The sequence below is a fragment of the Cygnus olor genome, chromosome 6, assembly GCF_009769625.2.
Source record: "Cygnus olor isolate bCygOlo1 chromosome 6, bCygOlo1.pri.v2, whole genome shotgun sequence".
Lineage (NCBI taxonomy): Eukaryota > Metazoa > Chordata > Aves > Anseriformes > Anatidae > Cygnus > Cygnus olor.
The window spans coordinates 14313627-14339159 of NC_049174.1; the positions used below are offsets into that span (position 1 = coordinate 14313627).

Genomic DNA, 25533 nt, shown 5'->3' on the forward strand with positions numbered 1-25533 from the left:
CTTTGTAATCCAAGGACAGTCTTGAAGAGTTTGCAGGTGGAATTTGTTCAACCATTTCAAGGGTTTGGGCCTTGGACAAAGAGCACTAAAAGCATGAACTGCTATCGTTTTAATTTTAAATAAGTCATTTCACTAGCTAGCAGCTGTAGCAGATTCTTAATCTCTCAGAGGACTCGGGATCTGACTAATCTGACACTGTGTTGGCACTTAGCACTTGAATGGCCTGTAAAAAAGCATGTCATATGGAGGTATAATTCAATTTGGATTGACCGGACTGATAGATAAACAGGAAATGTTTTCTGACATGTAGAACTTGGTGCTACGATTTGCTGAACAATGAAACACTGCATAGACTGTGCAGAGAGACAGCTTCTTCCAAGAAAATTTATCCTGTACAAATGAGGCCTTACTTTTCAAATGATGACCTGTAAGGGGAAGGAGGTTTTGGTTCTTAAAGCTAGGAACTTGCCAGAAGCAAGGAAAGCCCTTTTGTGTGTGTATATAATCACATGAAAGTTCAACTCATAGGAGGTCTTAGTAGCCTTTGATGGATCACTGAGAATTGCTGTGGTTGAGAGAATGGCAATTGTGTCTCTCCAAAGTCTGCTGCAAAGCTTGCCTTCATTCTGCTTAATCCACGTGAGGATACTTGAAAAGGCTGGTTAGGGAAATGGAGTGGGAAGGGGGCCAGATCCAGAATGCCCAGAATGTAAGTGTTTCAATGTGTTCAGTATTTAGGACTAAATGGCTACATGTAGTGTGCTCACACAGGCACAGGAAGAGGGACCACCCCAACCTCTTTAGTAGGACACTCTTTTGGGGTGTAGGGGACCTGAGTTCAGTTCCGTGCTCTGGCTTGGTTAGAGACTTACACCTGCCTCCCTCAAGCCTGGTGAGAGACTGAGCTTCTTGGGAGCTGCACAAACGTTAGCCTGGAAGAGACCACTGAAGTCATCCGGTCTAGTGCTCTGCTTTCAGAGTCAGACATAAGACAAAAGGCAGAGGAAACAGATCTATTCATACAATTGACACATCATTTACATAGATCCAAAGAACATCTGCTCCAAATACCACACAGTGTATCCACAGGTGCTGTGGAGCCACTTTTTTCATGTTGAAACTATTTCACTTTGCTCAACTTTCATTATGAGAGGTGTGAGTGAAGACAGTGAACATACATGGTGGTCACGGCTATCACAGGGACGTGAGAGATTCAGGTGTAGTCCCTGCTTTGAATCAAAACAGAAGATGGACTTGAGTATGGGTATTCCAAATCCAGAGTGAAAACCTTTCTCCATCTGATTATCCTAGGCTCTGGCTCCCATTCTTATAAATTTTGTGGTTGCTAGACATTTTCCTAATAAATTGCTATTTCCCTGCCAGCTCCCTTTCTCCCACCACTCTGAATCTGAAAATTTCCTAGCAGCTCTAGTTATCTGTAAGCTGGTAAAAGGGTCTGTAAGGCTGTTGCTCTCCAGCTCCCCAGAGGCTTGAGAGAAAGTTCATGCTAGATTTCTTTCATCAGCCACTGCTGATTTATGAGGAAGTTAAGAAGCTGAGCCAGAAACCCTCTGCTAGGTATATCCTGGCATACCAATAATTGTAAGACATGAAAGAAACAAGACTGGAACAGGGAGTGAAGTAAACATGAAGAGATGCATAATTTTGCCAGGACTAGTGGTAGGATGTGGGCAGTAAAAACAACCCACGGCCAGCAGGTTCTCCAGTTACCAGCCCAGCCCATGAAACTGCTGAAGTTGTTCATTTTCTCACTGAAAGCCTTGTTTACAGCCCTTTCTTCTCATGAGAGCAGAAAGACGTGAGACAAGGAATGCTCTAGTGCCTTGTCTTTAGCAAAGAAAGATTTCGCGGTCCATCCTCCTTGTGTCTCTCTGTTCAGCACAGCTAGCTTGGAGGTTGGAGCAGAGTTTGTCACAGCTCACAAATCTCATGTTCGCAGGGAACCCAAACACCATGAAACTTTTTATTTTGACGGAGACTGAGCATTTCCATGCTTTCCAGCACAAAGAGCCACACGTCTTGGAATCCCGGAACAGGGAGGCCGAATAACAGCAGACAAGGCAGGTTTCTATCAGAGATGTTGCATGTGGTGAATTTTCATCGAAATGAAGACATTTCAGCAAAACATTTCAGTTTCACCGAATCAGCATTTTCCGACAAAAGTTCTCACATAGGCTTATAAGGCATTCTAAGCAAGGAGTGAGGTTTGCATTCCACCTCTTTAGACATGGTGTTTGATCATATTTTTCTTGGCCGGAAAACTCATCTTTGGCCCAGGTGGGAATGTGCAGGTCCCCAGCGGAGTTGTTCTCTGTTTAGCATAGCAGAATTCTACGCATCTCACTTGAGACAGTTATTCTGATTTTCACCCCAGTAGTGCCCACCACTACAACCCTGACTGTCACAGGAACCGAATACACCTTCAGAAGGGACTTTTCTGTTTCAGAGCTTACAACCAAAACAGGCATTCTGGAAGAGACGCTTGCAGAAGAAGCACTACACCTCCAAAAAAATGCTTGCCTGTTTTTCACTGCAAGTGCTTACCAACACTTGTTTTTCAGTGCAAGTACTTCCAGAAAAACAGGTGGATGTTTATTGCTTAGCCTGAGCAGGTTTTCACTATGTCCAGAGGAAAGACAAGGAACACCGAAAATCTCATCACTGAGGGACCACCTTCAAATGCTGTTTACACCCTTCTGCAGAGCCCAGTGACCTACCCCCACCTTTTGCTGCTGTGAGCTAGTCTGGATTCCTGATGTACAGTAGGACATACCTTCATGCCTCAAGCACCACTATTTCGTTACAGCTTTGGACTATTTCTGTCCCTGCCATGATATTTTGCTAATTGTCAACCGGACTTTTTTGATGCAGCCAGTGAAGAAAATTATTTCCTTCAACTTATTTCTTGGATTTCTGTCCCAGTCTTGCCATGCAGGCTGGGTGTTGATAACCCAGCCCCATGCTGCCGACGTTGAGGTGGCTGACCAGTTGCAAAAAGCTTACTTGTGGAGCGTTAAATGAAGACTGCACCTAAGTGATTTGTTTAAGCTAAGCTTAAACTGAATCTGCTTTCAGAAAGTGGCTCTGCTATGTCAAATCTGAACTGGTTGAGGGAGGTCTTTTGTTTTTCATTCATGGGAACTAATGAGCACCACATGAATTGGTTGGGTTGCAATGCCAGCATGGCTGGGGCAAGGCAGGCTTACCCCACAGGCAAGTTAGACAGGCCCCACTGTCATCCTGCTCCTCCAGGCTTGTGTTTTTTTCAAATCGAAGAGCATCAGTCATGCCAAAATGTGTTTTAATTTTGCAGTGAAAAGAAAGTAAGGCAAAACATCCCTTTTTTCATTTCTGATCTGAATAGGATTTGAGTATATTCTTTGTAGGATCTGTACCAGTCTGAGCAAACTTGAGCTGAAGTTGCTTTTGCCTTCACAAAGGAAGCTCTTCTCATGTCTCTTTGGGTTTGTTAAAATGGTGAAACTCTGAAACATTTCATATGTGTTTCCAATAGCATATGTTTTCCCCTAAATAGCTTCACGATTGCTATTTCCATAGCTGTGTTCAGTCATGCTGCATAGTAATAAATATCTGTGTCTTGGTCTTAGCCAGAAAAGGGCAGTTACGAAAAATCTTTGTCTACAGTTTCAAAAATCTGTAAGGCCTAGAAAAGTAAAGTTGTTTAAATCAGTGTGCGCATGCTGCAGGCTTTCTCAGGATCATAGGTTGTGTAAGCAACAGTGTACAAGCTCTCTGTTGAGCTTTTTTGTATGTTACTTGTCGTGCTTGACACATCTTATAATCCCATGTGAGGGGTTTTTTGCATCATGAAAAAATGCTGGCCATCCATAATACCTGTAATACACAGACTTCCTAATCGTGGAGCTCGGTGCAGGCAAAACTTCACTGAAGTTTTTTTTTTCTTTTTTTTTTTTTTTTTTTTTTTTTTTTTTTGCCAAGAAAGTGAAATAAAGACGACAGAGTATGGAAACTAACTATTTTGAGTTTTTTTTTCCAAAAGTTTCCATGAATCATTATCAACTATTGGAAAAAAAATATTCTGCTAAAAATATTTTCTACTCTCCTTTCTTTCTTTTCCATGCCAATTGATTCCAGGCAGCTGTTTGCCCGGCAAGGAGTCTGGGATAAGTTGGGATTTCTATAAGCACAGTAAAGAAACATCCCACTGGATTCTGAATGGAACTTGTTTAATCCACAAATGGAGAGATACACAGCTATGTTACACACCAAGCTATCCCATTTTTGCTGCTGCTCTTTCATTGTTCAATTACCTTTACTCTGCTTTCCCAGGTACAAGAGTCTTTCTCTGTTACTTTGGTTCTAGGTGACCCAGCAGTGTGTGTAGCGTGCAGCTGGAGGGATCTACCTCTTCTAACTATGATAAACTTGGTTTTTGCTAACCTTTCCTCCTTTGGTGCAAATACTGCAGGAAGCACAGTGCTACACAAAGAGCAGGTAATTCCTGCTGTAACCAAGACCAGTTGGAGCACAGGGTTTTTTCTTGTCCATTTGTGATTTTTTTTTTTAAGCAGCATTTTTTGATGTCATCCTAATCACAGCTAACCACCTTGTACTTCTTCTGCATTCTGGTAACCTCGGTGGGTTCGAGGTTAACTTTAACACCCAGAGGTTGATTTTAACACCAGCCAGAATGTTAGGCAAATACTGAAAAGATGAGGTCATTTGTGGTCCACTGCAGTGGGAACCCGCTTACATTATTTCACAAAATACACAGGTAGCCAACGTGCTCTGCTTGCCTCTCTGGCAGACTGTAGCAGCATAATTATTTAGTCAACAGAGAGGGGGTGATGGGGATGGGGAGGGACGAGCTGTGTAAACATCAGTATTACTGAAAAAGGGGAATGAGCAATCTGATCGTTCAAGTCTCTTCCCAGCTTTAGAGTTCCACAGTTCAAACTCAACTTGCTGCACTCCCTCGCACTCTAAAAACAGCAGAACGGGACAAATTTGGTTGCCTTCACTAGAACAAAATATCTGAGGCCTATAATACATTTTGTGGCTCGAGGAAGTCCTGCAGGGTTTTGACCTGCCTTAGTGTTTTCCATGTAGTAAGGATCATTTGTCTCAGGATCAAAATGAAAAGAAGAGGTAGAAAAGAGACATGGAAAAAAGGTGAGAGCCCTGAGAAGCAAGCCAACTTGTGTGCTTCTCTTTAAGCAGTTGTACAGTCTCAGTGAAGCTGTTGGAGAAATTCAAGCTCTTAATGTAAAGTAAGTGTACAGATGTCTAGAGAATCACGGCATAACCCCAGTGTCTGATAACCACACGCTTTATTTTGTTGTAGTTTAAAAGAGTTGCGTAAAAGTTGTTCATATCTCATGGAAATGTTTTTAAATGTTTTTAAAACTGTTAACCCATTGCTGCTACTTATTCCCTCCTGGGATTATTGTCTTCTCTGACAACCCAGTGGCCTTCTGTGGAAATAATTATGATATTGCAAGCACAGAACAATAAACGTGGTAAAAGGACAAGGAAGGAAAAGCCCATCATCTCTTATAGAAATATCATTGCTTCATGCAAATCACAATGCCTTCACTGAGGAAAAGCGTTGCAGAAAAATAACACAAGTTATGAAAAATGTGATCAATTGTATCTCTTGTATTAGGAAAAGCAACTCTTTAAAGATGTTCTATATGTGAAAGTTTTTGTACTGGATGTCAGACTTTTGTTCTTACATGTAAATTCCCTGTAAAATACAAAACAGTGATGTATGGAGAAGAGCAAATAACAACAGTTCACAGACCAGTGACTTGAAAAATTGTCTGTCTCAAGATTATCCTTACAGAAGCCATCATCCCTTGCCTTGCTTTGCATTTTGATGTATCCCTTGAAAAGACATGTTAACTCTGAATATATTGCATAAGTGAGAGACAACACCCAGACAAAATACCCTCAGCCACAACAACTGAAGATCCAGAAAGATTCCCCAAGACTCCAGACTCCTAAATCACAAATAGACATTTTTGTTGTTGCGGGTATTTTCAGAAAGAAGCTAGATATCTCGTTAGTACCAATAAACTACTAAACAGTGCAAAATTCAGAAACTCAGCAATTCCCACGCTCCCACCTTTGAGCTCTGTAAGCAGCTCTGCTGTTGTTCCTTTTATGTGTTAATTCGGGGGGGATGCAGGTGGGCTCAGCTCTGCAGCCCAGCGCACCGAGCTGGGCCATGGAGCTGCACGCAGCAGGCTTGCAGGTGGCCGAGAGGCTGCCCCAAGAGGGGCACTGGCACCAGCTCAGCCCAGATCCCCCCAGCAGAGGCTAAAAAGCCACGGAGCACTCGTGTGAGCAAAATCCGTACGGGCTGGGGGAAGGTGAAATAACCCCCCTGTAAATACACATGCAGTTTCCAAATGCATCTCAAGAGATGGCGGATTAAAAAGAAAGCTCTTGGGTCCTGGAGGGATACTTGTGGAAGAAGAAAGATCAGGCTCTCTTAGAGCAAGCTGATCCATATGCAGTCCTAGCAGCATGCTCTGTCTCTCCCTGTACATCCAAACAGATCAATTTCTGCAAAATTAATTCAGAGCTGTGCTAGACCTTCTCCCTGCTCCAATGATGCAAATGTTGAAAACTGGTGGAAAGGATCGGAACCCTTCTTTTGTTACCTGTTACATCGGCAGCGGGGATGAAGTAGAGCACCACGAGGATCCCCAGGAGCATGGTGCTGATGGTGGGCCCGCGGCCTTGTCCCCACCCCCTGCAGGCACTCCAGGTACCCCAGGGCCCCGCGCCACCAGCCGTCCTGTCCCCGTGGGGCCAGGCTGCACCCTTGCTTGCTCACACAGCTTCTCTCCTCCTCCCTCCGCGGCACATGATACACAGCCAAGTGAAACCACTGCAATGGAAGTGTTCGAACAGGAAGTTCACTTGTTTGGTGGCTTTAGCCTTAGGAAGTCTCCCCTGTGCCTCTGCAACACCTAGTAGTGCCTGCCAGCAGTGCAGCCCACCCTCCGCAACGCAGTCGCTGTGCTGCAGGATGTGCGCTTCTGCCTGGGGCTTTGCAGGGTTGCCCCTATCGGGGGGAGAAGCGGATCCCCCAGAGGTGCAGTTCTCTTTCTTTACCAAGAGCACATACAGGCATATGCCATTCCCATCGCCACGGTAGAAGCGAACAGCAGGTTCCAGTTCCCGGTGGCCAAACCTGGCCCCTCGGGAAGCTGTGTGCTCAGGAAGCCCATCTCTCCTCGCTCCCAGGAGGAGAAACCTTTCTCCCTTGGCCTGCTGCCTTGCTCCTACCTGCCTTCCCAGCCACCAGGAATGCCAATATATTTTAAGAGCAGTGATCTAGGTTTGTCCATTTTCACTGTGCTGCATCAGCTTATCACCTAAATGCAGTCCGAACAGTGCAAGAAGGAGCTGATCTGCTATATCTTCCCTTCTGGAAAAAAATCCTGAGTTATAAATGAGTATGACTGTAGTCCAATTGACATCTAAATAGAGGCAGCATGCAGCAAAGCACACTTTTCAATCAATGCTTTTACTAAAGTCTTACTATTTAAAGTTTTTCTCTTGGCCTCACCTGAAAAATGCTCACTCTTTGCCCTGCAAACTTGATGTCACCTCTCCCTTTGAAACAGACGGATCGTGAGAGTGCATTAATGGCTTTTATAGCTGGAGAGTTCTGGTTAATAACTATTTACTTCTGTCCACCAAAGTAGAAATATTCAACTATCAATGCCTGTAACTATCTGTGATTTATTTGAGAGAAAATGGGAGGTGTTTAGCAGGAAAACTTTCAAGAAAACTGGGCTGTTATAAAAAGGATGAGCTGTTCTTCCTTTTCCCTTAGCCTCTGAGGTTTTTAAGCTGTGTTTTATCTAAAATTATCGATGTAATCTAAGAGCAGCCTTACCTGGTATATCCATTTACAGTCTAGGAATTTTAACAAGATTCTTAAGGTTTGTAATCAATGTAAATTTCTTGCAATATTGAAAGTTTTGGAATTCCCTTGTGCTTTGAGAGAGAGAGAAGTCAGATTCTCTCTTAGCCCACCTTTGTGGTTTCTTGATAAATATCCTGATACCTTATTTGAATTCTATGAGTGTACCTGCAGGTATCAGTGGAAACGTATCAGTGGAAACGTCCCAGCTTAAACTGAAGTGAGAATCCCCCAACACAATTAGAAAATTCATTATCTTTTTGCTGAGTTGCCCTCTCTTGGAGATGAAAAATGCTGTTGTCATGTCTTCTGGCTCAGGTAACTGTACAATGTTTATTATGCCTGCTGCATGCTCCCGCACCATGGCTGTCAGATCCTTTCTGAATTTAGGATACAGACTGAAAATGCACAGAGTATGCTGTCCGCTCATTACAGGGTTAGCAGAATATATATTGCATTGGGCAATAACAAGCTAGAGCCATTCATTTCACTGGCATATTACTGGCAAAGGATAACCAGAGGAATCCTGACTGTGGAAACATTTTAGTGTCTCTGCAGCTATGTATGAAGAGACTCTGCCCTAGGAATACCGCTAACAAAAACCAAGAGGGATCAGTGTGGGCTCCCTTCAGTGTGGCCATGGACCTGTTCTATCCCTTATCCCTCCTCACATGCCTCTCCCACGGTGAGGACAGACCAAGGCACCAATTGCAAACAGAGACTGGACTGGTGGAATAGAGGAGAGGGAAGCAGGACCACTGAGAAATTATCCGCTGTAGGTAGCCCTAGAGACCAAGCCATGGTGTATCATTTCTCATTGTGCTGATGAACAGCAGTATCAGTATTGCCCTCTCCAGAGCCTCCAGTCCTTCAGTCTCGCTTTCAGTTTTGCCTAATGGTTTCCTTTTGATCCCTGGAGTAAGGAAGGGCTTTTTGTTTGTTTTTTTTTTTTTCAAATAGCTCCTGACTCATCTGCATTTCTTGGTTTTCTAGGATTTTAAAAGGGCACAAAGCATCATTGTGTTCCCAAGGGTATGGCTTCTTTCCTTCTCCAAATTGCAGCTCTTGCTCTAATTTAAACAGTTCATTTCCGATCACTTAGATACTTTACTTTGTCACTTCATATGTATGATCTTTTCCTATTCCTAAAGTTTTCATGAGGTTAGCTGAAGAAGATGTTACAGCTTTCAGCAAGCAGTCGTGCACTTAGAACAAACCACAGCAAAGCTTATTTGGGCAAAGAAACTGAAAATGCCCCCCAGGATGCCCTCATATGTAATTTTTCATTATTCTCCTAAGGACTCTAAGCATCCGTCCTTCTATACCGTGAGCATTACCGGAGGGTGTTCTGCTGCAACATTCATTCAGGCACCATTCACTCCTATCCTTACCCTATTTTTCATTCAGACTTCAATCTGTTGAGTCTGTCAGTGCTCTGGCAGACAGGCTCTGCTTGCTGTCACAGCAATGGAAATCCAGACTAACATTATAACTGAAGTGGAGCTAGAACTCTGAGGGCACTGAACAAGCTAAAAATGTAATTTGTCCGAGTTTGGGAAACAGGTTTTCATCCCATCACAAAATGGCTGACATCGCAATCCAAAAGAAATGAATGGGAGATTTGTAAATGGGTTTTGAAGGTACACAGGAATCTGAACTATGGGCTTGGGGGTTAGCCATCACAGGATGTATATATAACAGTCCAGATATTTGATTGTAGCTTTTCATGTCTACCCTTAGAAAACCAAGCACTGACAAGAACTATGACCTGAGCTTTAGAGAAAGCTGGCGAGCTCTAGTACGGTTTCTCAGAGTATTATTTGGGTATATTTAAAGCAGTCTCAAGAAATCGTAAGCAGGCTGCCAGTACCACAATTACTCCCAGCAAGTACTCCTGTTCTTAGGCAAATAAAAATGTACATGCGTGCTAGAAAAGTAATTGCAACAGGATACTACCATTCACTTATTCCTGAGGACTCCAGTCTAATGGGACATCAATAGGTCACTAAAATTCCCATTTAAATAATGGAGACGATAAACTTTCCCATCACTGGGCTGTCCTACAGTTCTGTACAAAGGCTATATTTAACAGCTGCCTCTCTTCCCCACCATGAAGAATAATAACACAGATATTCAGCGAGCAGTCTAGGTAGGCTTATTCTGTGTGCTTGTATGTTGTCAACTGCTACAGCAAATGCCTTCATTTGTACAACTGCGAGTCTTAAAACATGTTTATTCTTCCACTGCTGCTGCAAGTAAATGGTCGGTTATGAATATCATATGAGTAAAGATGGAAGGTTGATACTTTCAAATCTGTATTACAGGGAGAATGTGCTCTTACCTGGCTGCTGTAGAGATGCAGAAGTGGGTTGACATCATTTAATAAACAGTCAATGTTATTCCTAACTATAGAGACAATGTATGATCTATGTTATTCATGCCTGGCTGTGTCCCAAGCTAAGTTTAGGGAGTAAGTAACTCTAAGGAGCTATGCAGCATTTGACATCTGAAGTACTTCATAGTCACCTGTTGTTATTTTCACTTTACAGATGGGGAATCACAGTAAGGTGAAGAAACTTGCCTGAAGACATACCTCAGGTTAGTGCCGGAGCTAAACATCTCAGTGAGGAGCCCCATGCTCTTTAGCTACCAAAGCTGAATTGGCTTTCTGATGGCATCCATTCTGTATCATTTCCCTTGTGCACTCATGAATTTTCACTGTGTTGTGAGTCTTTCCCTTTATTTTTTTTTGTGAATCCAGATGCCTTCATACCATGAGTATGAATCAATATACTCCTTCAAAAGGAATTTTAAGTTGGTTTTCTGTACCTTAAAATGTTACAAGGGATGTCTGATACATAGCAGCCAGAGCTTACTATCACATGTCATGCAGAAAGGGAGATTTCTCTTTCGGAAAGATGTGAAATGTTTGTTTCCAGCCCTAAAGAGAGTAGCCCATAAATGTGTCGCTAATCTAGGACTAAGATCTACAATCAAACACATGTAATTTTGAAAGAGCTTGAGGGAAGCCTTCCCTATTTGGGGAAAGAAACGTTTCTTTGACAGTCTGATTATTTTTTAAAGCCAATAGCTGGAAGCTGTTCATTAGTGTTTGTTGGGGAAAAGATGGAGAGGGGCAGGAGTTCACACATGTACATTCCTGGCTCTTTTAAAGTTAAAAATCTCATCCAAGTTTCAAAGTTGTAACTGTTTCTTCTGGCTGTACCTATTCCTGGCTTGGACTGTTAGGACAAGTATCAAAGGCAGTGGATTTAACGGGTAGGAAGGGAATAGCTCAAAGCTGCATGATTAACTGCATCTATCACCTGCCTGTAATATGACGTATGGCTGCTGCTTCATTAGAGGTCGCATGTTCAGGTAGGAACACCTGAAACAAGGCATCCAGATGAGTACATATAAGCAAAGTGTTCCCAGGTAAAAGTTTTTAAGATTAAGGTTTGAGGGAAGATCATTTCTGTTCTGCCAAGTGACAAAACATTTCTGGTAGCTGCACTGCCTGCTCCTCATTTCTGGGTTTCTGGGATTGTGCTGAAAGGCTGTCACAGCGAGCAGGCCAAGCCTGGGGGTACACATCCAGTATGATTGGCAAGGAGTAGGCTGGCCTGCCAAGTGTGCCAGCATCTCCTTTCGGAGAGAAATAAACGACCAAAATCATGTCTGCCAAAAGCAGCACGTGAGCAGTATGGATAATCAGGAAACTAGAGTCCTGGGGTGAAATAAGAAGGAAATCAAGCTGGCTGTGTAGACACTTGAGTCACTTGGCAAATGTTATGCGTAGTAAGGGAATGCTGTAGCCAGGGTTTCAAGGGAATTGCCTGCGCTGCATTTATTTGCAGAGAACAATCTACATAGCCTATATTTATGGGTAGAGCCTCAGCAAGAGAAAACACTCCCACCTCCACTGGGTTCAGCAGAATCAGGACAGCCCAGGCTCAGCTCAGAATATTAGCTTTTAAGGCTCCCATAACCAGATACATTTTTAAAAGCTTTAACTCTTTCACTTCCTCATTGCTGTATTTCTTTTTTTTTTTTTTTTCACCCAAATGCTACATTTTATAAAGATGGCATTAGTGCTATCAGCATATCACATGTATGGGGAAGCACCATCCATTTACAGTTCTTCCCATTTACACAAACTTGGAAGGAAGCATTACTCATGTTTATGAACAATTGAAACTGGAATAGAGCGCTTCATACAATGAGAGCCCCTTTACGGAAGTGTTGCAGGGGCTGCCCAGCGACCTTGCTTGTACAATGGAATATATTCTTTGGGATTACTTCATTCTGAGTAGCCCTCACAGGAAATAATTATTTTGGTAGACACTAACAAACTCTAACTTGTAGGATAAGCATTTCCAAATTATTCCTTTCCCTGAAGACAGTGACTTCTTTTCGCCTAGGCAAACCTAGCTTATGTCCAAATTCAACAGCTTTCTGCCTCAAAAATGCCCTATTCTTAGACTGTGGTGTTGCCAACACCAGCCCACAGAGTTGTTTTCTGCCAAAATGCTATGAGAAACAGGCTTTTCATTGTGTTTCTGCCGTGTCAAAAAAAAGTACTGAGTCATAGCACATTGGAAATGTTTGTGCTGGACTGCATATGAAAACACCCTAAATATGTTAGAAAGAGTATTAAATATTTCCACATAGGAACTGGGGACCAACATTCTTGATTCTTAAGCATGAAACGTACCTAAAGCTGGAGAAAGCCCTTTTCAAATCACAGCAGAAAGCATCTGCTTACTCATTTGGATATGCATGTGAATTGTGACAAACACTTAATAATTTTATAGTGGATTTCTCTTAGAAAAGAAATCCTGCTTTTTTCAACATTTCGGCATTCTTTTAAACAATTTCTTTGAACAGGGATTTGAAAATAACCATTATGCTGTTTACAGAGATCTGTGTGGGCTCAGAGGATAGGAATCCATACTGGTTTAAAGAGAAGGAGAAAAAAAATAATCATATGACAATTTTAAAATCACATCCACACAAGCAAAAGAACAAATTTCCATGCAGCTTTATGCCAGAGATGTCCACCCTGTCTACTGGTGCAAGTGATAAAGTCCTTTAGGGAGCCACCTGGGTGCTGGCTGTTTAGGTGTCTCCCCTGCCATATGTGGGGACGTGGAGCTACAAGTACTGGTCCCCCAAACATGCTAATGACACGTAATGGTGTGAGATTGAGTACATTGTTTTGACAGCCTAAGTCTGGCCCATAAACCAGAGATTGTCCCAAAACTAAATGATAACCGGACACTATGTGCTGGAACTGCCCAGGAAACGTTCGTGTAAGCCAGTGGACAACTCTTAAGATCAGAAAGCTAGGTATCCAGGCTTCCACTTCACGTTGCTGCTGTCTCATGTATGTTTGGATTCCTTTATAAAAAGACCACAATAATCCCATCTTTTTCTATAGACAGAGTTGGGACCCTGAGGAGGTCCTGCTACATGTTGCTTATTGCAGCTGTCTGAATAATCTTCCAGATGATACTAAAATCAAATCAAATTTTAATATCTCACTAAGCTTTGGATATTATTAAAAGCAATGACAAAACTCTGGTTTTGCTGATTTCAGGACAGTCTGAGACTTTATAAAAACTGAAGTACCTTTTCATAGCAGAGATCTATGAAGGTTTTATGATAAAATTGGAATTCATGATTAAATTTCTCAGATATAGTAAAATTGGAATTCATGATTAAATTTCTCAGCTTTTATGCCTTGGATACATACAGTTTTCTGGTGTTATTTTTCCTTGGCTTCAGCAGATTATTGTTAATGACTCCATTAGCCCCATTTCTCCCTCTTAAGATAGTACTTTTTATAAGAAATATCTTCACAGGTCTCCCAAGTGTCCATATGGCGTATCAGAAAGACTATTATTAATAATCTCCTCTAATAACTGAAAGTAATTTTGTAAATTTTTTTTACAAAACAACTTATTCTATATAACATTTTGGCTGTTTGGTCAAATTTTCATGATTAGTTGCATGTGGGTTTTGTATCGTATGTAATGTCTGATCACTGGTGGTTTTCACAGAGCAGCCCTGTGGGGTAAAAGCAAATCAGTAAGCAGCAGAGCTTAGAATTAGAAGGAAGTGATTTGTGACTATTCTCATGATTAGATCTCACTCTTGGTTTCCAGGGGTCATGTTTATTTAAGCTGTTAGTTTAGCAGTTTATTTGTGAGTCCTAAACATTTTGTAAACAACTTTAAACAGAGAATAGTATTAATCTGGAAGTTCATCATACAGAGGCATTATTATCTGTTCAGTAACTGATATGCTTTCAGCATTATTCCCCTGTTTTGAAAGTTTCAGTTTCACTGTCAGAAATGATGACATGTGAATTAGGCAACCAGCCACATACCCTTGGGGAGAAAAAATAAATTGGGTATTTTCAAAGACATTTGTCTGCAAACAACTCATCAATTGAAATGTATTTGTATAATCTGTTTGGTGAATGTTTGCAATTAATTCTACAAACATCGAAGTCAGGCTGATGGTCCGGTTGAGTCACAAGTAGGAAAAATGGACTGAATTAAACGGATCACTTACTACCATAAACAATCCAGCTCTGGGTCTGGGAAAGTTGCATGGTACTAATAAAACTAGTAGAAATAGATTCCTCCTTTCCTGAATGCCTGCGGGGATTGACAGTGCGAGGGAAGTAAACCTGCATAAAGAAGCTAAATATCTTTGATTATGTCAGGAAAACTGTTTGAAAAAAGTCCTGCAGTGATGGGAAGGAGGAGTGTTTAGCTCTTCATTTGACCTGTATCAGAGGAAAAACACAACCCTCCTTTTCAGTCTTTCCACTCGACTGTTTTGTAGAGGTTTAACTGACATCATCGCTTTGATATTTCAACGTCTGCTCTTCCTTTCATCCCTGGGGATAGGTTATGCTACTTCTCATTTCTTTCATTAGCTTGAAAAAAAAGTGTTGAACCTAAGCTAATATCAGTGCACTGGAGCCAGCACCAGTTCTGGACAGGCGGAAGCCTACAAAGATGTTGAGAGCAGGAGGCAGCGCAGGAGCGCTCGAGTTCCTGCTGCAGCGTGGCTGTAAACAGCGGCAGGAAGTGAGCGGAGCTCAGGCCGAGCACCAGGCAGGCATGAACAGGCAGTCTGAGGTGGGGTGTGTTATTCAGCTGTCACCAGCTGAAGAGATCAGGTACTAGTTTAAGACACTAGCATAGATTTCGAAGCAGAAGGAGTGACTCCACAGTCAAGATCCAGGCTGCACTCATGCTGGGAATGCATGTTTGTTACTGTCCTGTCCACTGAAGGGAGCAGTCATCATGGGCTAAGCAGCAAACCACGTGGGGCTCTGGTGCGATGGCTGGGTATGTGTGAGTCCCAGAAAAGCCAGCTCTCTCTCATGCCTTCCAGACAGAGCCAGCCTCTGCAAATCTGCACAAGGGAACCTCTTCTGTCCCTGAGTAGTGTCCGAGCTCCTTGCAGCGTGGTGAGATTAGCGTAAGTCTCCTGGCTCTTTGAGCATCATGGGCTCTCATACCAAAATCCATAGCTCCACAGAGCACCCTACTTGGCTGCTTCTGCCTGCTAATATCTAGCTGATCTTGCTTCTAGTCCTAGGCAGAAGGCAAGGCAATACATGTATGTGTTTTTCAGTTAATGTGAAGCCGCAACCTTTAACTTTAGGTCTACGCTCCCTAAAGCTTGCAGGTGCTCAGGTTTTGTGTGAGACATATAAGCTATAGGCTGTGGTGTGTTTATGTGGTTACATCACATTTTAGGAAGCGATGCTGGAAGGATGTAGATTAGCTTGTTGATTTGTTATTTCATTTGTGGTTGTTCCATCAGCATCTCTATTGTTAAAGTAAGACAGAGGCTGCATTTTGATGACTTGGAGGCTTACCATCTCACACGTCTTGAGCATAGGGACCAGCTGCAAGGCTTGAGATCAGTTTCTAATCCAAACATTTCAGAAATGGAAAAATATGCTAGGTTTGGTTCTTAAAATCAGTAAGGAAGGCCTAAAGCCTTCCAAGTGTGCTCTCCCACCACAGAAGCACATGCAGAAGTGTCCTCTAGTTTGTCATCTACATATTCAAAGCCATCTTTGCTATTAGGTGTCAGATGTGTTCAAATGGAGTACAATTTCAGAAATATATGGTTGTGCTGAATAGTGGGCCATTGGCATTTGTAATTTATACTTGGGTAAATGCACTTTAATGTGTGTAGCTAAAAGCCCATGGAGACAGTTGTATGTTTGCCAGAAAGTCCAAATGTATAATCTTCTTTGTGCACGCCAGTAGATGTTGATTATGGAGGAGTCTACTCAGACTATAAAGTGTTTATTTTACTGATCAGACTGTGAATCACTGTCAAGAGAAGAGATTTTTCTACTCCATTGCAATCTTGCTTTTTAAATTTTTTTTTCCTTGGTGATCCTCTATATGTGGCAGGTTATAGGTTGATTCTCAGGTTAGAAGTTAGGGGAGAAGCTAGAATGTAGGTAGAACTGGCCATGGAGGTGGACTTGACTGTTGTTAATAAGAGAAGAAGGAAGAACTGCAAAATAAAGAGCATGGACCTTAAGAAGATGTATTGCACATCATTCGGAGAATTGATTGGGAAGCTCTGGGCGGATGTAAAGAAAAGGCTGCTTATAAAGAGTTATCAATAGTTATCAATAAAATGGCAGATTATTGAGCATGAATATAAAACCATGGTACTGGCATGTAAGATTGAGACACAACAGCAAGGGCACCAAATGAGGTAACATAAGCAAAGTCCCTAAAGGGTAGCACAAAACCCTTCTGCAGGTACGCTCAGAGTGAAAAAAATGCCAGGGAAATGTCTTATTACTGAAGAGAAAAGGAAAATGTTACTGAGAAAGCCATATGCCATTTTTGTCTTGGGAAGGCTTCAGGAGTGAGCTGTAGACGGGTAACCAACAGAAGTGACACCAGCAAAGCAGTATGGTCTGTGCCTAGGAGAAGGGAAGAGGATGGGTTAGTAAGGGCGTAAAAAGGCCAACTATATTTAAATGAATTATAGCCCAGAATACTTGGAGAATTACCTGATATAATTCCAGAACCATACGAGGTTCTGTCAAGGAGAAGGGTGAGATATCAGAGAAGGGAAGAGGGCAAATATAATACTTTTCTTTTAAAATGGGAGGGAGAAAGTAGAGTCAGACCATTGTAGAGAGATCAGCTGAATTTCAGTTCCTGCAAAAATACTGGAAAAAGTACTCAAGCCATTATTCATACCTAGAGGAAAACAACATGGCTTTGTGAAGAACAGATATATCAAACCATCTCATTTCATCATTTGATGAGGTAATCCTTACCATGCTGACAGGAAGAAGCACCAAATGCCGGATATCTTGATTTTCATGAGGCTTTTGGCAGAATTTTATGTAAGCAAGGCAGAGAAATATGGCCAGATGAAACTACTAAAAAGGGGGTTTCAAACTGATTGGAAACCATGCTCAGTAGTTACGGACAGTTTGCTGTCAAAATAGAAAGATCAGCTGAGCTCCTTGGTTACTGAGTTCCCCGGGAGTCTGGTCTGGCCTGGCACTGTTTATTACCTTCATTAATAACACAGGTCATGAACAGAGCCTGCTTTTTACATCTCCACACAGCCCTGTGTGGGACGGACTGCAGGCATGTTGGAGGATAGGATTAGGATTGTAAAAATTCTGAACAAACTGTCAAACTGACCTTACACAAAAAACCATGAAGTGCGAGGTTCAGTACCCACACAGGAACAGGCTGCAGCACAAGCGTGCAGTGAGGAACAACTTGTTAGGTGGCAGCTCTGCAGAATTAAAAAAAAAAGATCTGTGAGGATCCAGTCATGGATCACAGGCTAAACATGAATCGCTAGTATCATGAAAAAGGCAAACACCACACTGCACAAACTGGGAGAGTGGACTGAAAGCTTTGTAATGTTATCCTTCAGCTTGGTTCAGCATCAGCAGTGCCTTGGCTAGAGTAGCGGTGGTTGGGGCCCCAAAAAAGCCAAAAAAAGCCAAAAAGCTGGGCCCAGCTGGAACGAGGTGAGACACGAGGAGTAAGATCAGCGAGAAGCCTACAAAGGATGAGAGGTGTGTGCTCACTCAGAGAGGAGGGGACCAAGTGGAAAGCAGTAGTTGTTGAATACACAGAAGGCAGGTGCAGAGGGGAAGGAAATCACATGTTCCCCACGTCTGGGGCAGGCAAGGCAAGCAGTGATGGGATTGCATAGCAGCAACTGAGACTTCAGCATTAGGAAAAGCTTTCTAAAAGTAAGAGTACCTGAGCAGGGCAGCAGACTGACCACAGGCTCCTGTCTCCATCACTGGAGGCTTTTAGGAGCTGGTTAGTCATCCATCTAGAAAAGTTTAGGATCCCTTCATGCCCCCTTTTTTATACCCATGGTAAAGTGTGTAACCCATCACAATGAGCAGATACTGTATTGTAAAGCCTTTTGAAGCTTTGGTAGGTGAACTCTCTTTGCCCTACTGTAAGATGATAAATGTGGGGTGAGTATTTGCGCACAGCATCCTGCTGCCTGTGGAACAAATGACCTGGTTTTTCTTTGAAATGCCTCACGTGGAAGGAGGTTCCTTCACTGCCTGGTAAAATTGACATGTTACAAATCACACACAGCTCTGAGCATCATAACACTGCCTTATCAAACCTGTGAAAGTTTTTACTAAGGACTGCTCTCAACTTTGGATTTTTTTATTCAAATACGATCTATCCAGGGAAGGGAACACTGCTAGAATGCATGGAGTCAAGTTGATTATGGCCCTCCAATGAAATCATGGGCGCTTTTACCCCAAAATCATGCATTAATGTTCTCAGGAGTTACTGTGGTATTCAGCGAGTTATTGCGTATTTATTATAAATGAAATGGCAAGGGGGAGACATCAAAAAGACAAGTTTACTAGCCAAACATTACATGTTCACAAACACTCAGCCTAACGCATCTGGAAGTTTCTTTTATGAGAAAAAGCTTTATTTGAAGATTGCCAGTACTCCTGGGTTTCAGTTCCATAAAATCCAACAAAACAGCTGTTGTTGTGGTATTTTGGGTTATTCCTGCTTGAAGCCCCAGCTGAGACTGGGATGTTTGCACAACAGCACAAGAACAGGAACATGCAGATGCAAGGCATCTGGCAGCGGGTTAGTGTCCCTCTGCCGCATTCGGCCACGTACAGTGGTTTTACCCTGCTGCTGGGCAGCTGAGCTCCACCACAGCCGTGCTCTCACTCACCCTCCTCAGAAGAAGAGGGGAAGAAGAAAGTACGCTGGAAAGAAAAAAAAAAGCAACTCACGGGTTAAGATAAGGATAATTTAATTAAAGAGAAAAGGAAGAGAAAAGCAAAGGCCACACAGAAGCACAAAGAGAGAAAAAAGAAATTATTTGCTACTTCCCATCAACAAGCAATGTTCAGCCACATCCCAGGAAGCAGGGCCTCAATACACAGAGCGGTTGTTTGGGAGGACAGACGTCTTCATAACGAGAGCCCCCCCTCCCCCTCCTCCTTCCCCTTCCCCACCTTTTATTGCTGGGTGTGACACCACACGGTACGGAATATCCCTTTGGTTGCTTTAGGTCAGCTGCCCCAGTGAGGTTCCCTCCCCAGCTCTTGCCCACCCCCAGCCTGCTGGCTTTGCGGGCTTTGGAGGGGGTCTTGGTGCTGTGCCAGCACTGCTCAGCAATAGGCACAACACTGGTGTGATACCAGGGCTGTTCTAGCTGTGAGTGCAGAGCACAGCACTGCATGGGCTGCTGCAAGGAAAGTGAACTCCATCCCAACCACATCACCCAGGAGAGGCGGCTGGCGATCGCCCCACAGTCACTGCGATCACCAGGTGTCCCTTCTGAACAGCACTGCCCCCTTGAAAGGGAGGCACTCCCTGAAGCAATATATGGCCTCTTAAATGCAGTGCTTAATCAGAAAAAAATGCCCATCCCAACCCAGGAGTCTTACTTAAACTCTCACATAACCCCATGTTAGGAAGCTTTTAGGAACAGAAGTAAAAATAGCCTTGGGAAAGCCAGATAACTCCACTTATTTATGATTTAATGTTTTAACAGGGTTCGTGCTGCTTCTTTCTGCCCCCAGTGGTCTCCTAAATGAACTCCTGAATTTTGCCTCGACTGCAGATTGTTAGTATTTGCAGGTTGCAGCTCTGAGGTCCCTGCTTCTGTTGCAGCTGGTAACATCTTTCAGGAGAACCTGCAAGACCTGGAAGCCCTTCAAGAGGTTCCCTGTGGGGATGCCCGTGATTACATGACCACACATGACACATAAGGCACTGCAGTTGTCACCTGCAGTCTAACATGCATCCTCCTCTTCTCTGTGGAATCGAGAGCACATCTCTCTCTCCTCCATTCATCTTTTTATCTTCTAATCACTTCGGCCGTTCTGCACTGTACAGGACTCCCCCATGGGATGCTTTTCTCAGCCACTCCCCCATCTCTCGCTTTTTCTGGGTATAGATCTCACTTGTTTCACACCCTTTCCTCTAAACTCAGCAGAGGCCCTTAGAAGAGGGGTGCGTCTCTACCAATTTCTGTGGTTTCTTTTGCAAAGGACAGCCTGTCCCCAAGACCAGCCAGATCCCTGCAGATGTTTACAGAAACTGCCAAACTTTCAGAGGTTTGCCCATTTAGTTTCTAGCTAGTGTGCCGGAGTCGTTTGCAGAACGCCATGGCAACGGAGGAAAACACTGCTGTGTCATTTCATGGTAAGGAAAAGTCTGACGAGATGGACCTGAAAGCCTCAGTGTCTCAGTGGTCTTCTCCAGTCCATCTTCTTCCATTTCTCACAGCCATTCAGGCAGGGATGTGTCAGTGTCAGGAGCAAGCCAGCCCAAAGGAACGCGAGCTGTACCAGCTCACCTAGGCACGACTGCAATACAAGTGGTAGGGCACAACAAGATAATCGTAGGCAGCAGATGTATTTTTGCTATTCTGCAGCTTCTGGAAGCAATATGTAAACAATACTGCCGAATGGCAATATCGAGGGAGATTTTTCTGGATGACTAACGCAATGAAAATGATGGTTAGATCTGCAAGGCATAAATTTAATATTTTTCACTGCCTTTTACCTAAAAAGTTAATTAATCAAATGTCTTTAAAAAGGATGTGATTGTGTTACTAAAGTGAAAAGAATCCCACAGGAAATGGTCCATGCTCTTCCTGTCTTTTTGGTACAGCACCAAACAACAGCAGTAACTTTAACTGAAGAATTAATGCTCATCAGGGCTCTGTTGCGTGCGTTCCATAGACTTACTCAGTCCTCTTCTGCTGAGTGCAGTGGGGATCTTCAAGGTACTATTTTTACCAGTTTTGAATCAGATATAGTGTGACCTTTTCTTGCTACTCGATGCTACCTCTGAGTATACTGATGTGTCACACTCCAATACCATTATTGTCTTGGTGCAAGAGCAGACCTGTGCAACAAGGGAGTCTCACTGGGTTTTCAGCACCTTAGTGATTTGAGTCACAGCCCCAGAACAGCAAAGAACATATCCTTTAATGCTGTGAACATAGGCCATTCTTTGTGTGTCGTTAGTCTCCTTATTGTCAGTTCAGGTTTGTGAAATTCTAGTCCATTTTGGAACCACAAAACTTTAACTGTAAGACAGAGACGAATACAATCTGTTTAGAAAGCCTGTCCTGGCGTGTATTTTCCCTAATTAAAAAGATGGCATATGACAAAAAGCTCGTTTCAGGTTTGCAGTGAGTTTTGTACAAAGATTAAACCCCGTGTTTATTTTGTCTGGGCAGATTACTTCGCTGTACAAATTACCACTATCAGTTTCCTGTAAGATCTCATTAGTAAACCCGGTAACTCATGTTGCCATTAGACTGCAAGGGATCCTAGCTTACAGGTTCACCTGCTTACAGAACTATAATGAGCATCAAGCTTGAAGGTATGAATGACTTGGAGCAGCAAAAAAGCACCATTTGCTGTACTTATTGTGCCGCTCCCAGAATAAGCACAGCTCACATATCATACACAGGGTGGTATCATGCTGCAGGGGCTTTGGAAAAAGGCCAAAATTTCAGAAGTGATGCCTGAGTCTTAATTTTTGTTGGGTGCTACCTGAATGTATGTGACTGTGCATTTTTCCTTTAATATAAATTAGACCCAACAGCTAGTCTGCTCAACATAGATAGTTCTGATTTGAAAATGGATCTAACTCAGCCCCCAGCAAATCCTCAGGCACCGTGTTCCTGTCCAACTGGAAAATCCCAACGGAGCCATATAAACTCAGCAATACTAACAAGGAATGGCCATGGCTTAATGAAGGGTGGCAATTCTGCTCTGGGGATGTGACTAATGGATGTGGTCATTCTGGTAGCTTTCTCTCGTGCTGATTGTCTTCCCTTCACATTTTTTGGTCCATATCTTGTCACAAACATGTCTGTCAAAAGCAGGAACTACTGCAGACTGGGGAAGAAGGCTGGCGTCCAGATCATCTGCTCAGACTGGAGGCCCACACCAGCCCGGACACAGCTCTCCTTTCCTTGGGAATGAGGCCAAAAAGCAGTCTGTCTTTACCCCTGCATGAAAGGCGGTTCTTCCAGGTCCAAGGATCTCTGCAGAAATTAGCTGCTTTCTGCATGTCTCTGAGCTGGAGCACTGCTTTTAAAGTGTTGTCTTGTTTAATTTGGTGTTTCAATTACTGAGCGCAATAGGCTGCTCACTAAGAGAGATGGGCAATTAAAAGGAATCTATTATGTGTTTTATAAAGTACCACTGGAAAGCAGTGAGGCTAGAAATCAGGACCTAAATACCAGAGCTGGAAAACAGAAAAGGAAAGGAAGGCAGGGCAAGGCAAGGCAAGGCAAGGGGTCTCCACTTTTTCATTTCCTTTTAATTTTCTTTTACTAGTCCTCACTAGAGACTGACCACTTAAGGGAGGCAAATGTTTTCGGTCTCTCCCTGGTTTTGAGCGTAATGCCTTCTGACCACACTAACATTACTGGAGATGCATCCGTGTATTGGTATTCAAAGATATCCCAGGGAAGAGCACATACCAGTCTCTGAAGGGCCTCATTTCAGACCAAAAGTAAATAGCCAGTGTCACACAAACCTGCACAGTGATCAAACACTGGAAAACATGACTGGATTTTTTAAAACTTAGTCAAGAAAGAAAATTAGACTTGTATAAATTGCCTTCTTTGTATGATTCTCTGAACTGGTGAGTTGAACCCAGATGACAGATTTTAAGCATTAACCAGTGAAAAGACAACTTTTAATTTTAGAAATCTGTCTTGAGAGTAGCGTTTCCTATTTAATGCTGAAGAATTGCACTTCAAAAATAGGTGATCATTGCAGCCATGCCTCCATTCAAACACAGTAATAAACTAGTCTTTCTAGCCTTATTTGTTTTTTCTTTCTGTTATAATTTAACATTTTTGAAACCCTGTAGAATCTTTTGCTACAGATAAAAAAAATCATCCTTAGCTCCTGCATTCTCATTGTAGCCTCATCATTATCAGACAGTAAAGCAATCATGCGTATCTATTTATTTTCTTGTAAATATTGATTTAAGTAAGAAAGGTCCAGGTCAACAAACATGCACTAGCAGTGTCCTGAAACCTGCACTCCATGTCCGAAATCGTTTCCCAGCTGGGAACAAGAATGAATTTGCAGCCCTACTCCAGCAGCAGCAAGGAGAAAACAAATTTGTCATTTATACTACAGTTACTATTACTATGTGTTGCCCCAGGTAATTATCTTTTCCTGTCTATGCATATACTATTTTAGGTATATACTTACAAAATCTAAGGCAAACATCGCTCAGATCTTTGACTTGTTGATGCTGCGTGGCTTTCAACTTCTTGAATGTTTAAGGGAAGAAGAATGAGTTTGTGGTTAAAGTACAAGTCTAGGAGTCAAGAGGTCTGGATTCTATTTCTGTGCTGTGCCACAGACTTCCTGTACGCCCTTGAACCACTCACGTGACCTCTTTGCATTTTTATACCCCATCTACTAAATGGGGAATAATAGTTGCTTCATACATGCTGCTGCTCTGAGGCTTAATTCATGCTTCTCTGAAAGTGTTTCAGGTTCCTCAGAAGAAAAGGACTTCAGAAATAAAGCCTCATCTCAGTTTTAATATTGTCTGAGCTGTCTAGCTTAAATGTAACCTCACCCAAAGGGAATGGTATTTGTAAATGTCATCCTTATAATGAAAAATCTGTTCTCCTTTTTCTGTCCCCCATGCCTTCTCTACTTCCTCCTCTTCCAGCAAGCAGCCGCACTGTTAAATACCTCCCCATCCCCTGGGATACCCAGCTGGTCACTGACCTGGCTGTGGGGTTTGTTTTATGCGGAGATGTGCATGCACTTTATGTTGCAATGTTCTTTTCTCTGTCTATAAGCAGCCAGACGGATCTGCAGAAAGCCCAGAGCATGTCTGTGTTTGATTTAAACAGGCATTCAGAACAAGCTGAGCATTTCAGGGAAAGATCGGCCCTTACTTTTGTTTAAAACAAAGGGATTTCCAGACTCTGACATTTCTGAGGACTTGGGGCTTTTTAATAATCTCTTGAGGGTTTCTGGAGGTGCAGAGCTGAGATGCTATGCTGCTGTTTGACATGAATGTTTCAGTTAATGAATGATTACTGAATGAACCACTACGGCATCAGCATTATACAAAAATTACACTGTTTTCGTGTGTGGATGAGATGAGAATGCTGTGTGGGAGCTGGATGTGTTGTCTAGGCTTGATAACTAACCAAAAGGTTTTATTATTCATATAACTGTTTAAATAGTGCTGTCTTTATGCTAAGGTCAGCTCAGGCAAAGTGTGACCTTGCCCCAAAATGGCAATATTGGCAGTATGAGGGAGGGGAAGGCCGTTGTACCAGGGCACAGTGCACCCCGATTACTCTGGACTACTTGTGCAGCCCAGAGGCCCCATAACAGTGAAGGAAATGCTGAAGTAGTCCCTATGTAATTGCGTGCTTGTTCCCCTTGAGCCCCAGTGTACATGGCTTCTGTTTCATCTGCACATGTCCTGAGGTCAGTGCTTTAAGAAGCCAGTCAGTTCCCTGAGCTGCGTGAGGCAACTTTTCACATTTGTAGGAGCCTCCTGCAAAATAAGAGAACAAATGCTGTGACACAGTGTATTTTGGGAGAGCAGCATTTCTGTAAATGCTTTGTGAAAGGGAGAATGTCAGGCAGAATGAGTGAGCATAAAGAAGAGGTAGGAGTTTGCCATGTGAGGAGAGGAGGAGCAAGTTGCTACCAGGAGGTGTAAGCACCAGTGCTGCAGAAGACTTGACACATTGCTTGAATGACCTGGAGGAGCCTTCACTGGGAATGAGAAAGGAAGAACAGAGAAGCAAGGTTTGAAACTTTCAGAGCCATCAACTCCAAGAATTTGGCTGCAGAAGGGCGAGGACACAAGAAGCCAAGATTAAGGGAGGACACAAGCTTACTGGGGGGGGGGGGGGTGCCGAGGTGTTACAAGCTCAGGGTCCCATTATCCCCTCTGTGACAAGCATCAGCTACCGCTGGTTTACATTGGGGTAGGCCAGTTACCGAGTGAAGAACCTTTACTTGCTGCCCATCT

At 42.9% G+C, this 25533-nt stretch overlaps 1 protein-coding gene across 2 annotated transcripts in view; it reads right to left on the bottom strand.

Annotated features, from left to right (window-relative positions):
- CD28 (CD28 molecule) overlaps positions 1–23832 on the bottom strand; it is a 32466-nt gene extending 8634 nt beyond the window's left edge. Inside the window, exons 1-2 of one of the 2 annotated variants that reach the window (XM_040560885.1) lie at positions 23733–23832; positions 6672–6901 (exon numbers count right to left, since the gene is read on the bottom strand). In XM_040560885.1, the coding sequence (XP_040416819.1) occupies positions 6672–6726 (55 nt within the window). In that variant the 5' untranslated portion in view covers positions 6727–6901; positions 23733–23832. Of the gene's footprint in view, positions 1–6671; positions 7088–23732 lie in introns of those variants that run through there. The other variant, XM_040560884.1, reaches the window with a different exon arrangement.
- Positions 23833–25533: the final 1701 nt, after the last annotated feature.